This window comes from Lepidochelys olivacea (genome assembly GCF_965140295.1).
Source record: "Lepidochelys olivacea isolate rLepOli2 genome assembly, chromosome: 1".
In the NCBI taxonomy this organism is placed as follows: Eukaryota; Metazoa; Chordata; order Testudines; family Cheloniidae; genus Lepidochelys; species Lepidochelys olivacea.
In genome coordinates, this window is record NC_140411.1 from 166,553,324 (window position 1) to 166,573,860 (window position 20,537).

At 39.7% G+C, this 20,537-nt stretch overlaps 1 protein-coding gene across 8 annotated transcripts in view; it reads left to right on the forward strand.

The window, feature by feature from the left end:
• The window catches only part of CRYZL1 (crystallin zeta like 1), a gene marked incomplete at its 5' end in the record, with an annotated part of 31,734 nt that overhangs the window by 6,896 nt on the left and 4,301 nt on the right, over positions 1-20,537 (forward strand). For 6 of the 8 annotated variants that reach the window (XM_084626782.1, XM_084626780.1, XM_084626779.1 and 3 more), the window contains 8 exons: positions 870-914; positions 4,323-4,391; positions 9,082-9,215; positions 11,769-11,880; positions 14,118-14,138; positions 16,252-16,350; positions 17,435-17,556; positions 18,065-18,170. In XM_084626782.1, the coding sequence (XP_084482908.1) occupies positions 870-914; positions 4,323-4,391; positions 9,082-9,215; positions 11,769-11,880; positions 14,118-14,138; positions 16,252-16,350; positions 17,435-17,556; positions 18,065-18,170 (708 nt within the window). The remainder of the gene's footprint in view (positions 1-869; positions 915-4,322; positions 4,392-9,081; positions 9,216-11,768; positions 11,881-14,117; positions 14,139-16,251; positions 16,351-17,434; positions 17,557-18,064; positions 18,171-20,537) is intronic. The other 2 variants (XR_014711395.1, XM_084626784.1) reach the window with 2 other exon arrangements.

The following is a 20,537-nucleotide window of genomic DNA, read 5'->3' on the forward strand; positions in this document are numbered from 1 at the left end:
TGACTAAGGCTTGGTCTAAACATACGTTTTAATCTGCAGAGCTGTGTTGGTCAGGGATGTGGAAAACCCACACTGCGACTGACCTAGCTATGCTGATAAAATCCCTAGTGCCAGATGCAGCTATGTTTGCTGAAGAGGGCTTCTATTGACATTGCTAATGTCATTTTGAGAAGTGATGTTCCTACACCAACGGGAGTTTTTCTCTCTGTGTAGGCTGTCTATATTAGGGAACTACTCAGCATAGCTATGCTGGCATAGGCTTCGTAGCGTAGACATATCCTAAGGCCTGGTCAACATAGCTATGTCACTCAGGCATGTGAAGAAAAACACCCCTGTCCGACATAGCTATGTCGACTTAACCTCTGCTGTAGAAGCAGCTAAGTTGATGGGCAAATACTTCCATCAACCTAGCTACTGTCATTTGGGGAGGAGTGTTCCTGCAGTGACAGTAAAACCCCTTCTGTTAGTGTAGGGTGCATTTACACTACGGGGTTATGCCAGCATAGCTATGGTGATGTTGATATAGTCACTATAATGTTGATATAGTCTAACCCTAAGACAAAATAATTTTCAGGAATTCAAGATATTTCACTCATGTGTCCACCTTTGATGCATTGTTTAACAACTTGGTACTACAAACACTTATTCTTGTGCTTACGCATGTTTTGTGGGCTTGGAGCGTAAGTTAAATAATGTTTACATTCTGAAAATGAAGCCACCTATAATTTTGCCTAACAGATAAAATAGTCTGAACATGTTTGTTTTTGTAAGCTACTGCTAGTCTGTAGTATTCTCTCAAATACAGTTTTCAATTCTAAATATTTATATTCATGCTTTTCCCCCCTCTCCTTCATGTTGTATTTCATAAGTTGGAAGCAAAGTGTCCTTCTTTCAGCCAGATGATGAAGTAGTAGGTAAGTTAAAGTTTGTGCTTTATCAGTTAACTTTTGTTTCTTGAAATAATTCTTAAAGTGTTAAGGTTTATAATCAATGCTATCACTACAAATAGACATGTTGGTTGTGGGTTTTGTGTGTTTTTTATTTTTCATATAAGTTGCAAGATAATTGAAACAGTTTTATTTTCACTATAATAAAACTTTCCTGAGCTGAGTCCTATTTGAAGACTTTCTGCTCTGGAAATTGTCTGAATGAGACACAGAGGGACTGATCCTCAGCTGATCTAAACTGTCATAGTGCCATTGACTTCAGTGGAGCTATGAAAACTTACAGCATCTGAGAATCTGCCCAACAGAGGTGCATTTTCAATCCATCAATTTGAATAAATACACTGACAATTTGTGCTGGTGGTACAGATTACATACTATGCCATACATGTGTGTTTTTTTTAGTCTATTTGCGTGGACATACAAGGTGGTATAATTCATTATTTTATATCCCTATTGCTGTTTTTTAAAAGTTGCTTAAAAAAAAAAAAGCATACAGAAACTTTTAGTGACCTGATCTTTGCTCTTTGTCCTAGTTCACTGAGGCTTGTTCACTTTGACATTCTAAATAATTTGAACACACGTGTAACTTTAAGCACATGAGTAATCTCATTGACTTCAATGGAATTACTGATTTGCTTAAAATTACGTGCATGCTTGGGTGCTTTGCTAACTCCAGGGCCTTTTAAAAATAACAGATGGATTCAAGATGTTTTAGTTCTGCAGCTTTCATTTTTTAATTCACACATTTTGTCAGTTTCATGTCTCATTTTTTAAAAATAATTTTAATGAAAATAGACTTTTTGTTTAAAAATTTTTTTTAAGTGGATGGGAGCCCTGCTCTGTGACTTGTTATGGGCTTCCCACTAGGGAAAGTTACCCAAGTGCTAATCATTGTTTCCCCCCAAAATAATATTAACAAATTTAAAAAGAAATAAAAATCTCCAGGTCAAAAGTCCTAAATCACTTGAAGTTTTTCCAGGATTTCCTGAATTTTCCTTTTTCATTATTAGTTTCAAATGTAGTGAAATAAAATTAATGTTCACATTTTCCATATTTGCTACTTTAATAATAAACAATTCTTATGCTTTCAGAAATGATGTAGTAATGTACAGTTTCTAAAAAAAAATTTAGATCTGCCTAATCAACTAAAACATTATTTATAGCCCAGTGTCTTGCAGATGTTTTGGCCCTGATCCTGTAAAATGTATGCACATAAGAAAAGCCATACTGGGTCAGACCAAAGGTCCATCTATCCCACTATCCTCTCTTCCGACAGTGGCCAATGCCAGGAGCCCCAGAGTGAATGAACAGAACAGGTAATCATCAAGTGATACATCTTCTGTCGCTCATTCCCAGCTTCAGGCAAACAGAGGCTAGGGACACCATCCATGCCCATCCTGGCTAATAGCCATTGATGGACCTATCCTCCATGAATTTATTTAGTTCTTTTTTGAATTGGGTTAATTCTGAGTGGCTGGGTAGTCCCATTGACTTCAGTGGAACTACACAGGTGATTAATATATCACCAAATTGGGGCCATACGTGTTCAGTACTTTTTAAAATTGTGTATTTTATTGACCTTGTGATCTAGTTCATGAAACATAACTGGTCCCAATCACTGGAGGAAAACAAAGCTGAAAAGTACTGTAAAGAGAGATCTGTAAGGGTCAAATGAAGCTCTGAAAAGTTTTTGAAGTGGTGTGGATAATAAAGACTTGACGCTGATGTATATCTGGAGTAACTCAGTTGACAACAATGGAGTTACACTGGTGTGAAACTGGCATATAAAATAGCAGAATCAGGCCTATTTTTACCTGTATCTGGAAAAAGAGAAGCAGTTTGTATAATATTTTTCAAAATTGCTATTTGTTGATTACCACTTACCTCCACAGAACCAGAATTACACTCAAGGGAAAAATACACTTGAAAGTATCTTTAGTTTTATTTTCAAATACTGAAGTCTTTTGACTTTCCCTTTCAAAACAACTCTTTCAATTTATTCATCACATACTGAAGATGCTACAACAATCTGAAGTCCACTTAAGAAACTTTTCCCTACACAAATAGAACTTTGACAAATAAATTTCCAAATTGCTGCTGCTATGTTCCTATCCATACTTAATAGGTAGGGGATTTAAAGGATGGTGGATTTTGCGTAACAGTTTACTTGCCTATGGTGTTAGTTTATGAATAAAATTGAACAGATTTTTAAAAACTATAGAATAGTTATCGTAGTGTCATTACTAGAATTATCCAAAGCTGCTTAGATCTTCGTGTGTAGTAGTGCCAGTGTGTGCTTCTCCCTGAGGTTAACAAATGAAATAGATTGAGTCTGATACTGTAGCCCTTATTTATAAATCAGTCATTAATCATGCAGTAAATACCACTGAGTTCATTGGTACTATTCCCAGGAGTAAAGGTTGCAAGAATGAGTTCATGGTCTGTATATGACCATAAGCATACCAATTATTGAATTATTTTAATCTTAAAATCTAAGAGTTTATACTTGCAAGAGGACTCTCTCCTTTTTTCTTTTTAATTTGATTGAATTTTTCATATGAAAATAAGAGAGTGATGACAGTGACTAGATTAAGTAGGTAAAATCATATAAATCGGAATATATTACACAGAGAAAGAGAATATTCTGCTAAGATATCTATCTTTTTAGAGCAGTAGTTAAATGTAAGACCAAGAATGCTAGATTGGCCTTTTATTAAATAAATGGGACTTGTGAAGGGGGGAATTTTGGCAGCTACTAAACCTGAGCAATATTTAATTAGAGAAGTGTCTCGATAATGAGTTTCAGTCATGTACAAGCACCATAGCTGAAGGCATGTGTGAAAACAGCTTCCTGTTTAAAAACTTGATGTTAATACCTACCAATCAATAGAAACTTGTACTAAATTGATGATGTTGCCCCATGTCCACGGTGCTTTCAACATCTGACCCTATCTGGGCCCTCCTGCGGTGTGAGATCTCTCTTCTTCCTGTAATGTCTAATGCACTCAGGTAGAGTCAAAAGAGGAGTGCTCATCAGACACCACAGAAGCAGATAAACAGTGTGAGATGAGTTCATTCGTGAGCAGACGAGGAGCTAAAGTACCATCAGCAGAATACCACTTTATCATCCAGAAAAGAAAATGCTGGAGTACCACTTTGAACATGTGGCACCATTGAATCATTTGTCTTTACCTAAAGCGTTGTAATAATCCAGACTGATGCTTTCAACTGCATTATATAGAAATGAGAAAAGAGGAACTGTGATGTAGATAAAGCTGCACTAATGATTCATCTGGGAACACTCAACTTATTTCATTTGTAATATACACTTGCATTGAATTTAAGTTTTGTTTTGTTTTTGCTGAAAATTTTCAGGAATCTTGCCCCTGGATTCGGAAGAGTCTGGTCTCTGTGAAGTTGCTGTAATTCATGAGCATTATTTGGGTAAGTAGATCATGACACTTAATATTTAAGAGGATTATAGATGTAAAACCCAAAGTAGTCTCTTATAGACAGCCAGTGAGTTGGAACCATTGCTCTGTTTATGTATAATAGCAGCACTCAGATGTCCCATTATCTACTCCGCCTTTCATAGAAACCTTGACTACAGTGTACTCGGACTCTTTGAACAACAGCAGCAATGACATTATGTTCTGACTCAAGTACACAAGCTGACTCATCTCTTATTTCACCTAACTTTCCTCATTGCTTCACTTTTCTTTTCCCACTGATTTACCCTACCTACCCCACAGATAAACATTTTGAAAAACAACTTCCACTCTTGCTTATTACCTTCTCTCCTAGCCTTGACCTCTGATCCTGAATCATCATTGCTTTAGGATGAAAGGAACACCTGGAATGTATGCTAACAGACTAGAGTGGGATTCCAAAGGAAAACATGGTATTGTAGATTACACCAACATTTCCTTCTTTGGGTTCTGTTTGCCTGGAGGCAGCATTGTCTAGTGGATAGTGACTGGACTGGAAGTCAAAACACTTGGATTCCATTTCTGGCTCTGCCACAACCTGTTGGTTAGTGAAATGACTTGCTCAAGGTATCTATCTTGAAGAAATTGTATCCTAACAATTTTTCTATTCTTCTGTCTCCATCCATGGAGAAACAAACATTAGCCGCTCTGCGGGGTAGGGGTTCTTTAAAGGATAATGTAAACTTGTTTATACTGACACCAAACCCCCTACTCCACTTTAACTGTGTAAATTATTCTGAGGAAAATATTGTTTCCCTGATCCCTATGTACTGGATGTAACCAAGTAGAGTGTTATCTAGGTTAGATCACTTTAAGGTTAAATCCCCTCCTGGTTATGATTCCTTATGTCTGTAAAACAGTCACAGGTTTATGAATATTTAAAATAAAGGTTTATTACTCTAACACTTAAAACCACAGTGTAATGGGCTGTGCTCACCACTCTGGTGCTTCCTGCTGGCTGTCATGGGTATTAGCTCTGTTCGCCAGTGCACCCACCTGTGATGGTGCCTCACCACCATCACTCCTACTCTAGGACCCACGTCTCTCCATGGACCACTACATCATCTTCAGCAACAGTCACATACTGTTCAGCAACTGCCCTTAGTGGGTATTGCAGCAAGTTGTCTGGCCACTTCCTTGTGGCCCCAGCATCCTCTTTACCCTTGCTTCAAGGCCTCAGTCTGCAAACCTCAGCAGCCAGCCAGAAGCTGTCTCCCACTTCCCCGATCCCTGCTGGCAGCAATGCTTTGTCCAGGGCGCTAGCAGTTCTCTCAGACCTACAGAGACACAGTCCTTCCATCCTCCCTGGGCCCCTAGCAGAGAACTGCCCTCCTCTGCTCTGCAGCTCCCTTTTTATATGGGTCTGCTTGGCCCTGATTGGCTGCTCCCTTCAGCCCTTCTCTGATTGGCTGCCTCCTGCACAGCCTCTCTAGGGCTCTATTAACCCCTTAGAGCCTAGTGTGGGGCAGGCGCCCCATCACACACAGGCTAAGCAAAATTAGGACTTATATAAAAGTGACAAGTATATGCTGGTGAACTATACATACTTACTACAGAAGGAGACCCTTTTAAGATTTCCTGTGTTTTCCTGTATAGTGCACTATGTGCAGTGTCACGAACTGACTCACACAGTGTCTCAGATAATCCTAGAGTTCTCCTCCAGTGCATCAACAGAGATATTTGGACAACCCAATAATCACTTTTTCCTCAAGTAGTATTGTGGGGAGAGGGGAAGCTGTGCCATCTGAGTCTCGAATCTTTTGTTCCTCATATTTAAAAAGCAGTCCAGGTTCTACCTACACGCTGTCTTTCCACTGCCTCAGGGAGATGAAACTCACTTGCTTGGCATCACATTAGCTGTCCTCCAGTCATTTGGTACAGAAGCTGATTTAAATGATAGGTTACAAACTACAGTCAGTAGTCTGCAATTTCACATTTGAGTTCCTTCAGAACTCTTGGGTGAATACCATCTGGTCCTGGTCACTGACTACTGTTTATCAATTTTTTCCAAAACCTCCTCTAATGACATCTCAGTCTGGGACAGTTCCTCAGATTTGTCACCTAAAAAGAATGGCTCAGGTTTGAAAATCTCCCACACATCCTTAGCCGTGAAGACTGATTAAAAGAATTAATTTAGTTTCTCTACAATGGCCTTATCGTCCTTGAGTGCTCCTTTAGGATCTCGATCATATAGTGGCCCCACTGGTTGTTTAGCAGGCTTCCTGCTTCTGATGTACTTTTTTTTTTTTTTTTTTTTTTTAAATTGCTATTACTTTGAGTCTTTGGCTAGCTGTTCTTCAAAATCTTTTTTAGGCTTCCTAATTATATTTTTATACTTCATTTGCCAGAGTTTATGCTCCTTTCTATTTTTCCTCACTAGGATTTAACTTCCACTTTTTAAAGGATGCCTTTTTGTCTCTCACTGCTTCTCTCCTCCATTACATAAAGGTAATAGTGCAGTGCTGTTGCACATATTGTTGTTATGTTGGCCAGTTGGATTCTTCCACAGAGTGGAGACAGCCATTTGCTGCTTTGCAGCAATCCTTCCCTGAGTTCAAATTAAAATACAAAATTAAAAAAATAGGAAAAATCGTAAGAGGTTCTCTGTACTACCTTTCACACTGAGGAGCCAGAAACAGAAAAATGTAACCAGTACATTCCCACTCGTGTTTGTGGTTCTATTTCAACACAGGCTGGAACTTATTTTTTTCTGAACTCATTTTATAATATATGGGTATCAAATGCATTTGCAGCCTTATATTTTACAGAGTAATGTTATAACCTGCAACAAGACAATGAAGAGCTAGAGGGCAGGATAGCAACGCTTGGGGATTCTACTTTCTACCACTGTTCTGCACCAAAATGTCACAAGTGTAATGGACTTTTGCGTTCCTGCCAGGTGCTGGGGAACCTGGTAGAGTAACAGAATTGAATCACTTTATAAACTAGGAATTCCAGGTCTAGTGATATTTATTTCTAACGCAGGTAATTTTAAAAGTTCAGTTGAGAATTTGACATTGAGATAGGAAGGTATCCCAACCCAGTTGGAATAAAGTCTGGCATAGAGAACAAATTGATAAATTAAACAGTAATAAGTCACCAGAACCAGATGGTATTCACCCAAGAGTTTTGAAGGAACTCAAATGTGAAATTGCAGAACTACTAACTAGTTTTTAACCTATCATTTAAATCCATTTCTGTACCAAATGACTGGAGGATAGCTAATGTGACACCAATTTTTAAAAAGCATTCCATAGGTGATCCCAGCAATTACAGGCTGGTAAGCTGTCATGAGATAAGAGGAAAGGTCCTCTCCTGGATTGGTAACTGGTTAAAAGGTAGGAAACAAAAGGTAGGAATAAATGGTCAGTTTTCAGAATTGAGAGTGGTGTCCCCCTGCAGTCTGTACTGGTACCAATCCTATTCAACATATTCATTAATCTGGAAAAAGGGGTAGACAGTGAGGTGGCAAAATTTGCAGATACAAAACTACTCAAGATAGTTAAGTCCCAAGCAGACTGCGAAGTGCTACAAAAGGATGTCACAAAACTGGGTGACTGGGCAACAAAATGGCAGATGAAATTCAATGTTGATAAATCCAAAGTAATGCACATTGGAAAACCTAATCCCAATTACACCTATAAAATGATGGGGTCTAAATTTGCTGTTACCATTCAAGAAAGAGATCTTGGAGTCATTGTGGATAGTTCTCTGAAATCATCCACTCAGTGTGCAACAGCAGTCAAAAAAGTGAACAGAAAGTTGGCAATAATTTTAAAAAGGGATAGATGATGATAGAAAATATCATATTGCCTCTATATAAATCCATGATACACCCACATCTTGAATAGTGTGTGCAGATATGGTCTCCCCATCTCAAAAAAGATATATTGAAATTGAAAAAGGTTCAGAGAAGGACAACAAAAATGATTAGGGGTATGGAATGGCTTCCATTTGAGGAGAGATTAATAAGATTGGGACTTCTCAGTTTGGAAAAGATACCACTAACGGGGGATATGATAGAGGTCTATAAAATCGTGACTGGTGTGGAGAAAGTAAATAAGGAAGTGTTATTTACTCCTTCTCATAACACAGGAACTAGAGGTCACTCTATGAAATTAATAGACAGCAGGTTTAAAACAAACAAAAGGAAGTATTTTTTCACACAATGCACAGTCAACGTGTGAACTCTTTGCCAAAGGATGTTGTGAAGGCCAAGACCATAACAGGGTTAAAAAAAGAACTAGATAAATTCATGGAGGATAGGTCAATCAGTGGCTTTTAGTCAGGATGGGTAGGGATGGTGTCCCTAGCCTCTGTTTATCAGAAGCTAGGGAATGGGCAACAGGGGATGGATCATTTGATGATTACCTGTTCTGTTCATTCCCTGTGGGGCACCTGGCATTGGCCACTGTCAGAAGACAGGATACTGGGCTAGATGGACCTTTGGTCTAACCCAGTATGGCCGTTTTTATGTAGGTAGCTTGGTTTAGAGGGAATGACTGGTGTTTGTCGCTTCTTCTGTTTTTTATAGAAAATGACTAAGGATCTAGAGATAAAAACTTGTTAACATAGTTTTTACTGAAATGTTAAGTCTTTACAAAACCTATTGCTTTCTTTCCTTCTCTTTGTTCTTTTTTACACAGTTCATAAACCAGAAAAAGTCCCTTGGGTTGAAGCGGCAGGGACCATTCGTGATGGCCTACGAGCATACACAGCTCTACATTATCTTTCCCATGTTTCTCCTGGAAAAACTGTACTAGTAATGGATGGAGCAAGTGTAGGTAACAATAACATCCAAAAGGCATATCTTTAAAATAATTTAGGAACAGATTATTTCCTACTCCTATATAGTAATTTATAGAGTTGTCAAGCAATTAAAAAAATTGTGATTAATCACGTAATTGTGCTGTTAATAATCGAATAAGATTTATTTAAATATTTGGGGATGTTTTTCTACATTTTCAAACATATTGATTTAAATTACCACACAGAATACAAAGTGTACAGTGCTCACTTTATTTGTATTTTTTATTATAAATATTTGCACTGTAAAAAAAAAAAGTTTTTCAATTCACCTAATACAAGTACTGTAGTGCAATCTTTTTTTTCATGAAGGTTGAACTTACAAATGTAGAACCATGTACAAAGAAAAAAACTGCATTCAAACATAAAACAATGTAAAACTTTGTAGCCTATAAGTCCACTCAGTCCTTCCTACGTGTTCAGCAAATCACTCAAACAAGTTTGTTTACATTTTCAGGAGATAGTGCTGCCTGCTTCTTGTTTACAGTGTCACCTGAAAGTGAGAACAGGCATTCACCTGACATTGTTGTAGCTGGTGTCATAAGATATTTGTGCCATGTACTAGATTCATGTCCCTTCATGCTTCAACCATCGTTACAGAGAACATACACCCATGCTGATGACTGGTTCTGCTCGATAACAATGCAAAGCAGTGTGGACTGACACATGTTCATTATCATTATCTGATTCAGATGCCACCAGCAGAAGGTTGATTTTTCTTTTTTGGTGGTTCAGGTTCTGTAGTTTCCACATTGGAGTGTTGCTCTTTTTTAAGACTTCTGAAAATATGCTCCACTCCTCATCCCTCTGATTTTGGAAGGCACTTCAGATTCTTAAACCTTGGGTCAAGTGCTGTAGCTATCTTTAGAAATCTCACATTGGTACCATCTTTGCGTTTTGTCAAATCTGCAGTAAAAGTGTTCCTAAAACGAACAACATGTGCTGGGTCATCATCCAAGAGTTCTAGAACATGAAATGTATGGCAGAATGCAGGTAAAATAGAGCAAGAGACATGCAATTCTCCCCCAAGGAATTCCGTCACTAATTTAATTAACAGATTATTTTTGTAACGAGCGTCATCAGCACGGAAGCACATCCTCTGGAATGGTGGCCAAAGCATGAAGGGACATACAAATATTTAGCCTATCTGGCACATAAATACCTTGCAGTGCTGGCTACAAAAGTGCCATGTGTACACCCATTCTTGCTTTCAGGTGACATTGTAAATAAGAAGTGGGCAGCATTATCTCCTGTAAATGTAAACAAACTTGTTTCTCGTAGCAATTGGCTGACGAGGTAGGACTGAGTGGACTTGTAGGCGCTAAAGTTTTTACATTGTTTTGTTTTTAATGGCAGTTATGTAACATTGTATTCACAACGTATTTTGTTGTATTTTCATGATAAAGAGATTGCACTACAGTATTGTAGGAGCTGAACTGAAAAATACTATTTCTTTTATCATTTTTATAGTGCAAATATTTGTAATAAAAAAATAATATAAAGTGAGCACTGTACACTTTTTGTATTCTGTGTTGTAATTGAAATCAGTATATTTTAAAATGTAGGAAAAACATCCAAAATATTTAATAAATTTCAGTTGTATTCTATTGTTTAATAGTGAGCTTAAAACTGTGATTAATCGTGATTAATTTTTTGAGTTAATTGCGTGAGTTAACTGCGATTAATCAACAGCCCTAGTAATTTACTTTTATCAAGGAATTTACCCAGGAACATAGCATTTGCAATGACAGATTGGACTAATCAAATCTGGTATCCACTTCCTCTATCTTTCAGTAGATGATTCACAAGGATAAGAAGGGGCGCCCCTAAATACATCGGGCCAGTTGTACAATCCTATCCATGTTGTGTGGGGAGTAAAGAGGGAATTCCTCCTTGCTTTGCTCTACTTTTACACGCTCTTTGTATTGATCCCTCAACTGTAGATGGAAGAAAACTGTAGTTTGACCTCTTTCCCCACCACCACTTTTCAATTTCTCTTACATTGTTCAGTTTTGATTACCTGCCCTCTTAACTGCTGGTGCAGCTGTTAGGCTCACTTGAGCAAAGAACCATCAATGAAATATAGCTTTGCAACATATACAAGATAACAAGTGCTTGAAACTCCTCTCTAGAGAGCATGTCCTCCTTCAAGTAGCAACCAAATGCAAAGACTTCCTCTCTTCTACAGACATACTCCGAAATTGCAGCTGCATTTACAATACTTTATACACTAGAGCTGGAATTCAAGCTACAGCTGCTCTGGAAGGAGATTAACTATCTCCTAGAGTCTGATCCAAAGCCCACTAAAGTCTGTTAAAAGACTTCCATTGTCCTCAATGAGCGCAAGAGCAGACCCCTACGGATCTGAAATACTTTTCCAGCCATATTTCATTAAGACAAAATATTAAGCCTGTTTCAAGGTGTCCTTCTTTGATAGCTCTAGAACTACCTTTGTAATAAAACTCTTGTTTTCAAACTACATTTCATTACTGTGGTTGTGGATAAACTGGTATATTTTTCCCTGCAGCCATTTGGTACAATAGCTATTCAGTTAGCACAGCACAGAGGAGCCAAAGTAATTTCTACAGCATATAGTCTTGAAGACGAGCAGTACTTGGAGAGGCTTAGACCTCCTGTGGGTAAGTTTTATAGTCTTTCTCACTACACTTTTGTTGGAACAATGATTTGAAATATATTTTTTCAGTTTGAATTCTATCTATTTTAACAACTGAAATCTAAAATCCAAACTTAAAAATAGTCTCATATAGTGTAAAAGTTTAGTCTATTTAATAGGACTTTTTGATCTTCACATCCTTTGTGGTGCTGGCTATTTCCCAGTACTTCTTATTTAGCAAAAACACTTCTATAAAAGTTTAATGCCTGGTTTTAGTCAGACTGCTTGGGCAGTCTCTTCTTATAGTAGATAACATTGCTCAAGAGTAGAGAGAAATTGTTACCTGACCATCAGTCGCACAGAATTCAATCTCTGTACCTGAAGTCTTTCCAACATAATCATGAGCCCGAGGTATAGTATTTAGCTGCCTAAATCAGAATTCCAAATTGAAACAAACTATGGGGATTAGTTTTAAGTTCTTATAGAAACAAGAGGGAGCTCAGTTTCATGATACTGATATAATTTCTTTGTCAGAAAATCAATGAAGTTCTGTAGTTAGGAATCTAATCCTCCAGAAGTTTGAGCCAGAGTCTTTCCATTGACTTCAGTGGGTTTCAGATTAGGCTCCAAGTGCATGTTTATCTGTCTCCTTCAGTTCCCAGTTTATTGTGACATACACTAGGATTTTTTGGAGCAAGGTATTGGGATGCTATTCTTGGGAGTCAAAAGATTTGTTTTTGATTAGGGGTACAGGGGAAAATAGATCTAATGTGTATTTTTAGATTTTTTAAAAAAGACAATATAAGCATAAAATCTTGTTTTTTCCAAAATGTGTAAATTGTGTAAATTTAGTAAAAGTTTCTCTTGATAGGTAGGTATTAATATTTGGTCTATATACAGGAAGCTGTTTTCACATGCTTTCAATAATTTGACTAAAGACAATAGCAAAACAGAGGAAGTATGTTAAACTAGTGGGTTCTAATGTTAATTTCAGAATCGGGACAGAATATGAACATAAGTATGAGCATAATGTATTTCTAGTAGAGTACTGATGAAACATAAGAAAAATGTGTACTTACAGTAATCAGCTGCAAAATTTATTTTTATGCGTCCCCTGTGATGTCTTGTGTGATGTCATGGTTCTCTCTGAGCCTTCTCAGTATAGTAAATAGCAGGTGTTTGATACTGGACAACTTTCATACGCCGTAATAGCAGGTATTGGATAAATGGTGGCACCAAGTCATGAAAAGTGTTGCTATTACCCACTACTCATCATTAAGTTCAGTGGAAGCAGGAGGGAAGGACTAAAGACCTGTCAAAGGTACACTGAAACTGTTAGTCAGAACCATATATTGCTACTAGAGAGCTAATGTGATTGTGCTGGTCAGAAAGACTTGGTGAACCTTATAATAAATATTGGGTTTTTTAAAATTTCTATAAACTATGGAGGATCTTTTGATTTTGTAAAATGATTTATTACACAGATAAGCCTTGTCTGCACTGGTTGAAAAATGGTTATTGCACCTTGCCGGCAAGAAGTGGGTTTAAACAGGGTTGTGACTAACACATTTGAATTATAGGCTGGAGCACATTGACCTAAGGCAAAATTTATAAATATTCATTGAATATAGCACTAAATGTTATGTATGTGAATGAAGTGGTTCCAAATAACTAGACTGTCACCTCACATTTTAACACAATTGGTTACCAATCACCCACTTTTTAAAATAGATGTTAAATAATTTTGAAATATATCTGTTACAGAATTTTTATTAGTTTCTTTTTATATCATGTTGAATTATGCTCTGTCATGGCATCATTGTGATTAATTAATAAAATAAATAGTAGGGTACCCAAGATGCATCCCCTGAAACAACTGATACTCTAGCATAGTAATTCTCAACCGGGGTACGCAGGTCTTCCAGCAGGTACATCAACTCATCTAAATAGTTGCTTAGTTGTACAACAGGCTACATAAAAAGCACTAGCAAAATCAGTATAAACTAAAATTTCATACAGACAATGCTTTGTTTATACTGCTCTCTATAAGTACAATATTTATATTCATATTGATTTATTTTATACTTATGTGGTAAAAATGAGAAAGTAAGCAATTTTTCAGTAACAGTCAGGCTTGAAGGGAGGCCACTCTGCCTCACTACAATTCCTAACTAAGTGTGATTGTTCTTTTCATTTACTGACTCTTCTAAATGCATGCTTCACACCTTCTTCTCTCCTTTTTTCTTCCTTAATATCAAAAAGGCATGAGGCAACCTTTAATTGGTAAGTTCACTTTGCAAATTTTAGTTTAACCTATTATGGTTTGGATATATACCTCCAATTTTATTTGTAATTATTTCAGTTATGTTAATTTAAAGTGCAAAAACTTTACTTATGCAGCTTATTTAAATAGAAATGTTTGTTTTATTCTACAAGCTGGAAAAAAGTTTACATAGGCTACTTCTATACCCTAATTGTTCTTAATTTCCAGCAACTGAAATCTCTGATTTCAGTCTTACTTTTTTAACTGTATGGAAATGCTACTGCAGGGGTGGGCAAACTATGGCCCACGGGCCGAGCCATTTTAAGCCGGCCTGTGAGCTCCCACTGGGGAGCAGGGTCTGGGGCTTGCCCTGCTCCAGCCGGGGCACTGAGTCAGGGGCCGTGCCATGCGGCTCCCAGAAGCTGCAGCATGGCCCCGCTCCAGCGCTCTAACCAGGGCACAGGGTTGGGGGCTGCTCCATGTGGTTCCTGGAAGCTGCGGCATGGCCCTGCTCCGGCTCCTACACGCTCCAGTGGCCCCTTCCAGCACCCCAATGGGAGCTGCAGGGGCAGTGCATGCAGATGGATCAGCGTGCAGAGCCGCCTGGCTGCGCCTCTGTGTAGGAGCCGAAGCAGGGACATGCTAGTGCTTCCGGGAGCAACTTAAGGTAAGCACCGCTCAGAGCCTGCTCCCCTGAGCTTCTCCCCTGCCCCAGCTCTGATCCCCCCCCTCTGAACTCCTCGGTCCAGACCCAGAGCACCCTCCTACACCCCAAACTCCTCATCCCCAGCCCCACCCTAGAGCCCACACCAACCAGAGCCCTCGCCCCCCTCCCACACCCCAACCCCAATTTTGTGAGCATTCATAGCCTGCCATACAATTTCTATTCCCAGATGTGGCCCTCAGGCCAAAAAGTTTGCCCACCTCTGAGCTACTGGATAGTTGGTGCAACATAAACCTTATGAACACCATTTTCTTCAATAAAGCTTTGAAAAGAAAGCCAGAAAGCATTCTTTAATGCGATATTGTATAATAGCACCGTACAGGTTAAAAGCTATATACAAAAATGTAACATGTTAACCTTCACAGCATTTCTGTTAGGTAATTAAGTGTTATCATTATTGCAGGGTTATTTTAGATGAGGATAATGATGCAATGCTATGAAGTGACTTGCTCAAAACCACAAAGCAAGTCAATGACACAACCATGATTAAAAATGATGACTTTCCGATCATTCCTCTAGTCCAGTTGTCCCCAATATTTTTTCTGTCACAATTTCTCCCCCCCACCCCTTACCTGCAATGGAACCTGTCCACACCCCTCTCTCCTCCTCCTCCCACCAGGAGCCCGGCCACAGTCAGGGGCCGGGAGCCGGGCTTGTGGAGTCGCAGGTGGGGTTGGGGGCAGGGCCAGAGCCAAGCAGGGGGCAGAGTGGGGCTGAGACACTCCCTATCCATCCCCCATGTAGGCTGGCCCAGGCCCAGCCACACCTTCCTGAACATTCTTCCATGCCCCACATCATGGGGACCACTGTTCTAATGCATATTGCTTCTATAGTATAGCTCAGTGATTCTCAAACTGTGTGGTGTGACCCCAAAGTGGGTCGTGACCCTGTTCTAATGGGGTTGCCCGGGCTGGCTTAAACTTGCTGGGGGCTTCAGTGCTGGGCAGCAGGACTCCTGAGACTGAAGCCCTTGGGCTTCTGTTTTCGGTCCCTCACCCACTCAGGCTTCAGTCCCCTCTCCTGGGGTCATGTAGTAATTTTTGTTGTCAGAAGGGGGTCTTGGTGCAGTGAAGTTTGAGAAACCCTGGTATAGCTAACTACCTCAGAATCCTAATATAATCTAATTTTGATCACAGATTTTTTTTTTTATGCTGTCCTGTCATAAACACCACTATATATTTCATTTTGAGCTTAAATGCTGTTAAATATACTTTAGTGTTTTTGGTTTCAGTAAATTCAGTCACTGGTCTTAAATAATTTGGAGACTAGAAACTGCTGGATTTCTTTGCTTTGCTGCAATTTTGTTCATAGCTCATTTTAAAGAATAGAAACTCCATTTGCATGTGTTCTGCTTTGGGTTTAAATTCTAGATTCTTACTGTAACTGACCAAACTTCCTGTCCTGTCTAGCTCGAGTCATTGATGTCTCAAATGGTAAGACTGATGTGGCAGAAAGCTGTTTGGAGGAAACAGGCGGGCTGGGAGTGGATATTGTCCTAGATGCTGGAGGTTTGTAATTGCTACAGAATTGCTCTGCTGAGTGGTATTAAATATTTTTATTTTTGACAAATTGCAAAACACTTCAACTAAAAACACACCTACATAATAGACAACGATTGTGTGTCTGTTCTCCCACAATGTGCAAATGTACTTGTGCCTCTGCTGGGTAGAATGCCAGATCTCCTTAAGCGTATGCGATCATGTCACCCTTTAATGGAAGTATCTGATACTACTGCACAGTCATACAGATTAGTAATAGTTGTTAAGTGAACATTTTACTAATTGTTACTTTTAAACAAAACTCCTTAGACAGTTATGTTGCAAATTATTTCCCATGGACAGTATATGATGCTGAATGACTAAAACTGTGACTTTTTTGATCATTAAAATAAATTCATCTTCTAAATCCTGCCCGATGGGTTTTTTTTGTTTTTTTTTTAGTTTGAAATAACTGAAAAGGAATCAGCATGGAGGAAATTTGTACTACCACTGTTTTTGCTGTTTAGTGGATAAAGTAAGGACATAAATCTCCAGTGCTGTCAGTTAGCACCTTGCATGAGCAATGAAAGCCCAGAGTGAACGTGAATAAACCTCCTGTGCTGAGAATACTACTTGCTTTACAGTTGACAAACTTTCTTACTATTTAATGGTATTTTAAAACATTTGTGGGACTTTCTAGAAAGACTTCCACTGAGCTCTTATTTATTAAAAGGAATATATATTACTGGTATTGCTTCATAGAGGTTCTGCTCTTGCATATATTTCACTAAAAACATTTTCAGCTGTATTTAAATCACTGCCATGCATCTGTTTTTGTCTGTATTCTACAACACTGATTTGCAAACTGTGCATCTCAAAAACAGTTTTTCACCCCATTAAAAATACATTTAGAGTCAATTTAAGACTGAACTAAAAAACAAGAATAAGGAAAATGTAAAATGAACAAACCAGGTGCTTTTCAGTGAGAAATCTTCATGAGATTCTGTTTCTTATACATGCAAAACATATTTTTCTGATAAAGCGGAAACTGAACATAAAATTTATTTTGTTAGGCATTGTACATAACTTGTATTCCTTTTTTGTTTTTTTTAAGTGAGATTATACAGTAAAGAAGATGAGTCAACATTAAAACAGCAACTGCTGCCACACAAACATGATATCATTACACTTCTTAGTGCTGGAGGACACTGGGTAACCACAGAGAAAAACCTCCAGGTAAGGACAAAATACTGCAAGTTACTCTTAACCACAAAGTATTTTAGAATTGTCTCTCAGATGAATGGTCTCCCACTGCTAAAATAATATCAGTCAGTTTGTGCACACACAAACCTTGATGTTTATTTCCAAAGCAGCAGGAAGTATTTATCCTGCAACAACATTAATAAATGTCTTTATTTCTATCATATAACAAATCAGTGTCATTTTGTATGAGCAGTCGTGATGGTGTAGAAAAGAAATTACTATAATAGCATGGACACACCATTATTGAAGGGTTCATGTTGTTTGGCTCAAAGTATTGAACTGATTTGCCAGTCATAAAGTACCATTTTTTTAAAAAAAAATTACACTGTTGTGACCATTATGAATCAGTTAATTTCTGATAGATTTGGAAGGGTTTTTTCATCTTTTAGCAGTAAATATAAATCAACCATCCACTAATCTGATTGGTTCATACCATTTTCATTTGAGAAAATGTATTGATGTTTCTATTAATTTGTTTAAGTTGGACCCTCCAGATAGCCACTGCTTGTTCCTTAAGGGAGCCACAGTCTCTTTTCTGAATGATGAAGTATGGAATTTGTCAAATGTGCAACAAGGGAAGTATCTTTATATCCTTTAATGGTGATTTTAGACACTAACTAGTAATCTGCCTGAGGGAAAAATTATGAGATAACTACTAGTATATTCTCTGATCTAACAAGGCACCTAAGCATATGCTAAATTTTAACCATGTGGTTAAATGTTTTACTACTTCAGAAACATCCTAACCATTGTTTGGAATATCACTTTCATATATATATATATATATATAATAAATTATTGCTTTGACCACACTTTTTATGTAGATTCCCTCTAAGTGTATACACTATCTCCTTGCTTAATGTTATACACCTCTACCCTGATATACCGTGACCCAATATAACACGGGTTCGCATACAACACGGTAAAGCTCTGACACGCTGCTCTGAGCAGCGTGTTAAGGGTGCCGGGCTGGAGCCGAGGGGTTGGATAAGGGGCAGAGGGCCTTCCCCCCCACACCCCCTCCAGGGTCTGGGAGGCAGGAGCTATGGCAGGGCACTTTTAGGGGCCCTGCAGTCTCAGAGTGGCCCAGGGGATTAGTGGGGGGCCGGGAGCAGCCCACTCTGCTTCCCTTGCCCCAGCCCCATCCGTGTCACTTGGGGGAAGGGATCCCCCCAACACTCACCCGCAGTGGCAGAAGCAGAGCAGCCTGGCCCCAGCCCGCTCCACTCCACCAGCTTCTAGACGCGACGCTCCGCTTCCCACCACAGGTGAGTGCAGGACCTTTTCCCCATCCCCCGCCCACAGCAACATGGCTGGGGCCGGGGCAAGGAAAGCTGAGTGGGCTGGGGCCACTTCACTCCGCTTCCTGCCACCGGTGAGTGCAGAGGGCGTCCTTTCCCCACCTCCCCGCACTCACCGGCGGCAGGAAGCAGAGCACCGCGGCTGGGAGCTGGTGGAGTGGAACAGGTAGGGGCCGCGTTGCTCTGCTTCCCGCCACTGCTGGTGAGTGCCTGTCAGGGGGCAGGGTGTGTGGAAAGGGGTTGGAGCAGTCAGGGGACAGGTAGCAGGGGGGTTGGGTAGGGGGTGGGTCCTGGGGGTGATTAGGGACAGGGGTCTCTGGAGGGAGTAGTTGGAACAAGGAACAGGGGAGCCAAAGCAAGTTCAATATAACGTGGTCTCACCTATAATGCGATGAGATTTTTTTCGTCTCCCGTGGACCACATTATATGAGGATAGAGGTGTAGTTATGTTCTTGAAAAATGCGACTTTCAAAGAAACTGTTAAGCGAATCCAGTAAGTGCAGGGGCTAGGTTCCAGGGAAAATTTTTTCACCAGACAAGACATATAGCTCAATGTCTCTCGCACACACACACACACGTTTTAAACAACTTCTAATCAGAGGATTGTCTGGGGACCTGCTAATGAGCTTCTCCTAAAGCAACCATGTTGATATCAATTGGGATAGTTCCCAGGGAATGCCTTGCTGCTAAATGATAAACTAGCACTCAGCTGAGCCCTCAAGGGTTAACACGTTATTGTTAATGTAGCCTCCTACTCTAAGAGTTGGCACCGAGGGAGGAGACACAATAGACACACGGCAGTGGCTACAAACACTTCTTTGTGGAAACTGAATGTGATGATGAACCCACGCTATCCCACTAGAGCGCACCACTCCCTTCTCCAGACAGCGCATGCACAGCTGCAGAGGCGCTGACTTTCCAAAGTGCCAGGGGGTGCTCAACCTGGTTCTGCCCCACGCCTGCCCCCCACTCCACCCCTCCCCCTGAGCATGCTGTGTCCTCGCTCCTCCCCTCTCCTTCCTCCCCATCAGAGCCTCCTGAACACTGAAACAGCTGATTGCTGCAGGTGGGAGGCGTGGGGAAGGTGGAGAGATTTGTTGATTTGTGGGGCCTGCCGGCAGGTGGGAACTACTAGGGGTGGTGATGGAGAACTGATGGGGGGGCGGGGCACCAGTCCACCCTGGTTCCAAGCCCCCACCTGCCAGCAGGCAGCGGCCAAACAATGTTATGAGCAAACATTGCGCAACTTTAAACAAGTATGTTCTGTAATAGATCAGTGATGTAACAACGAAACAACACGAACTGAGACAACACTAAGTGAGGAGTTCCTGTACTTTGGGAAAAACAGAACAAAAAACTAAAACAAATATTTTGAAGAAAGTAAAATATTAGGGCCCAGATCCTCCACCAGTGTAAATCAGCATAACCCCATAGAAGGCAATGTAGTTGTGTTGAATTACACCAGCTGAGAATCTGGCACCTTAAATCAAATCTTGTCTATGCTTTTAGATAGTAAGGTTTACCGTATATACTTGTTCATAAGCCGAATTTTTTTAGTAAAAAAGGGAAGCATCAGAGAAGGAGGTAGGCTTATGAATGGGTATAGAGAGGGAGAGGTGGGACACAGTCCCTCTCCCCAACAGAGGAAGCAAG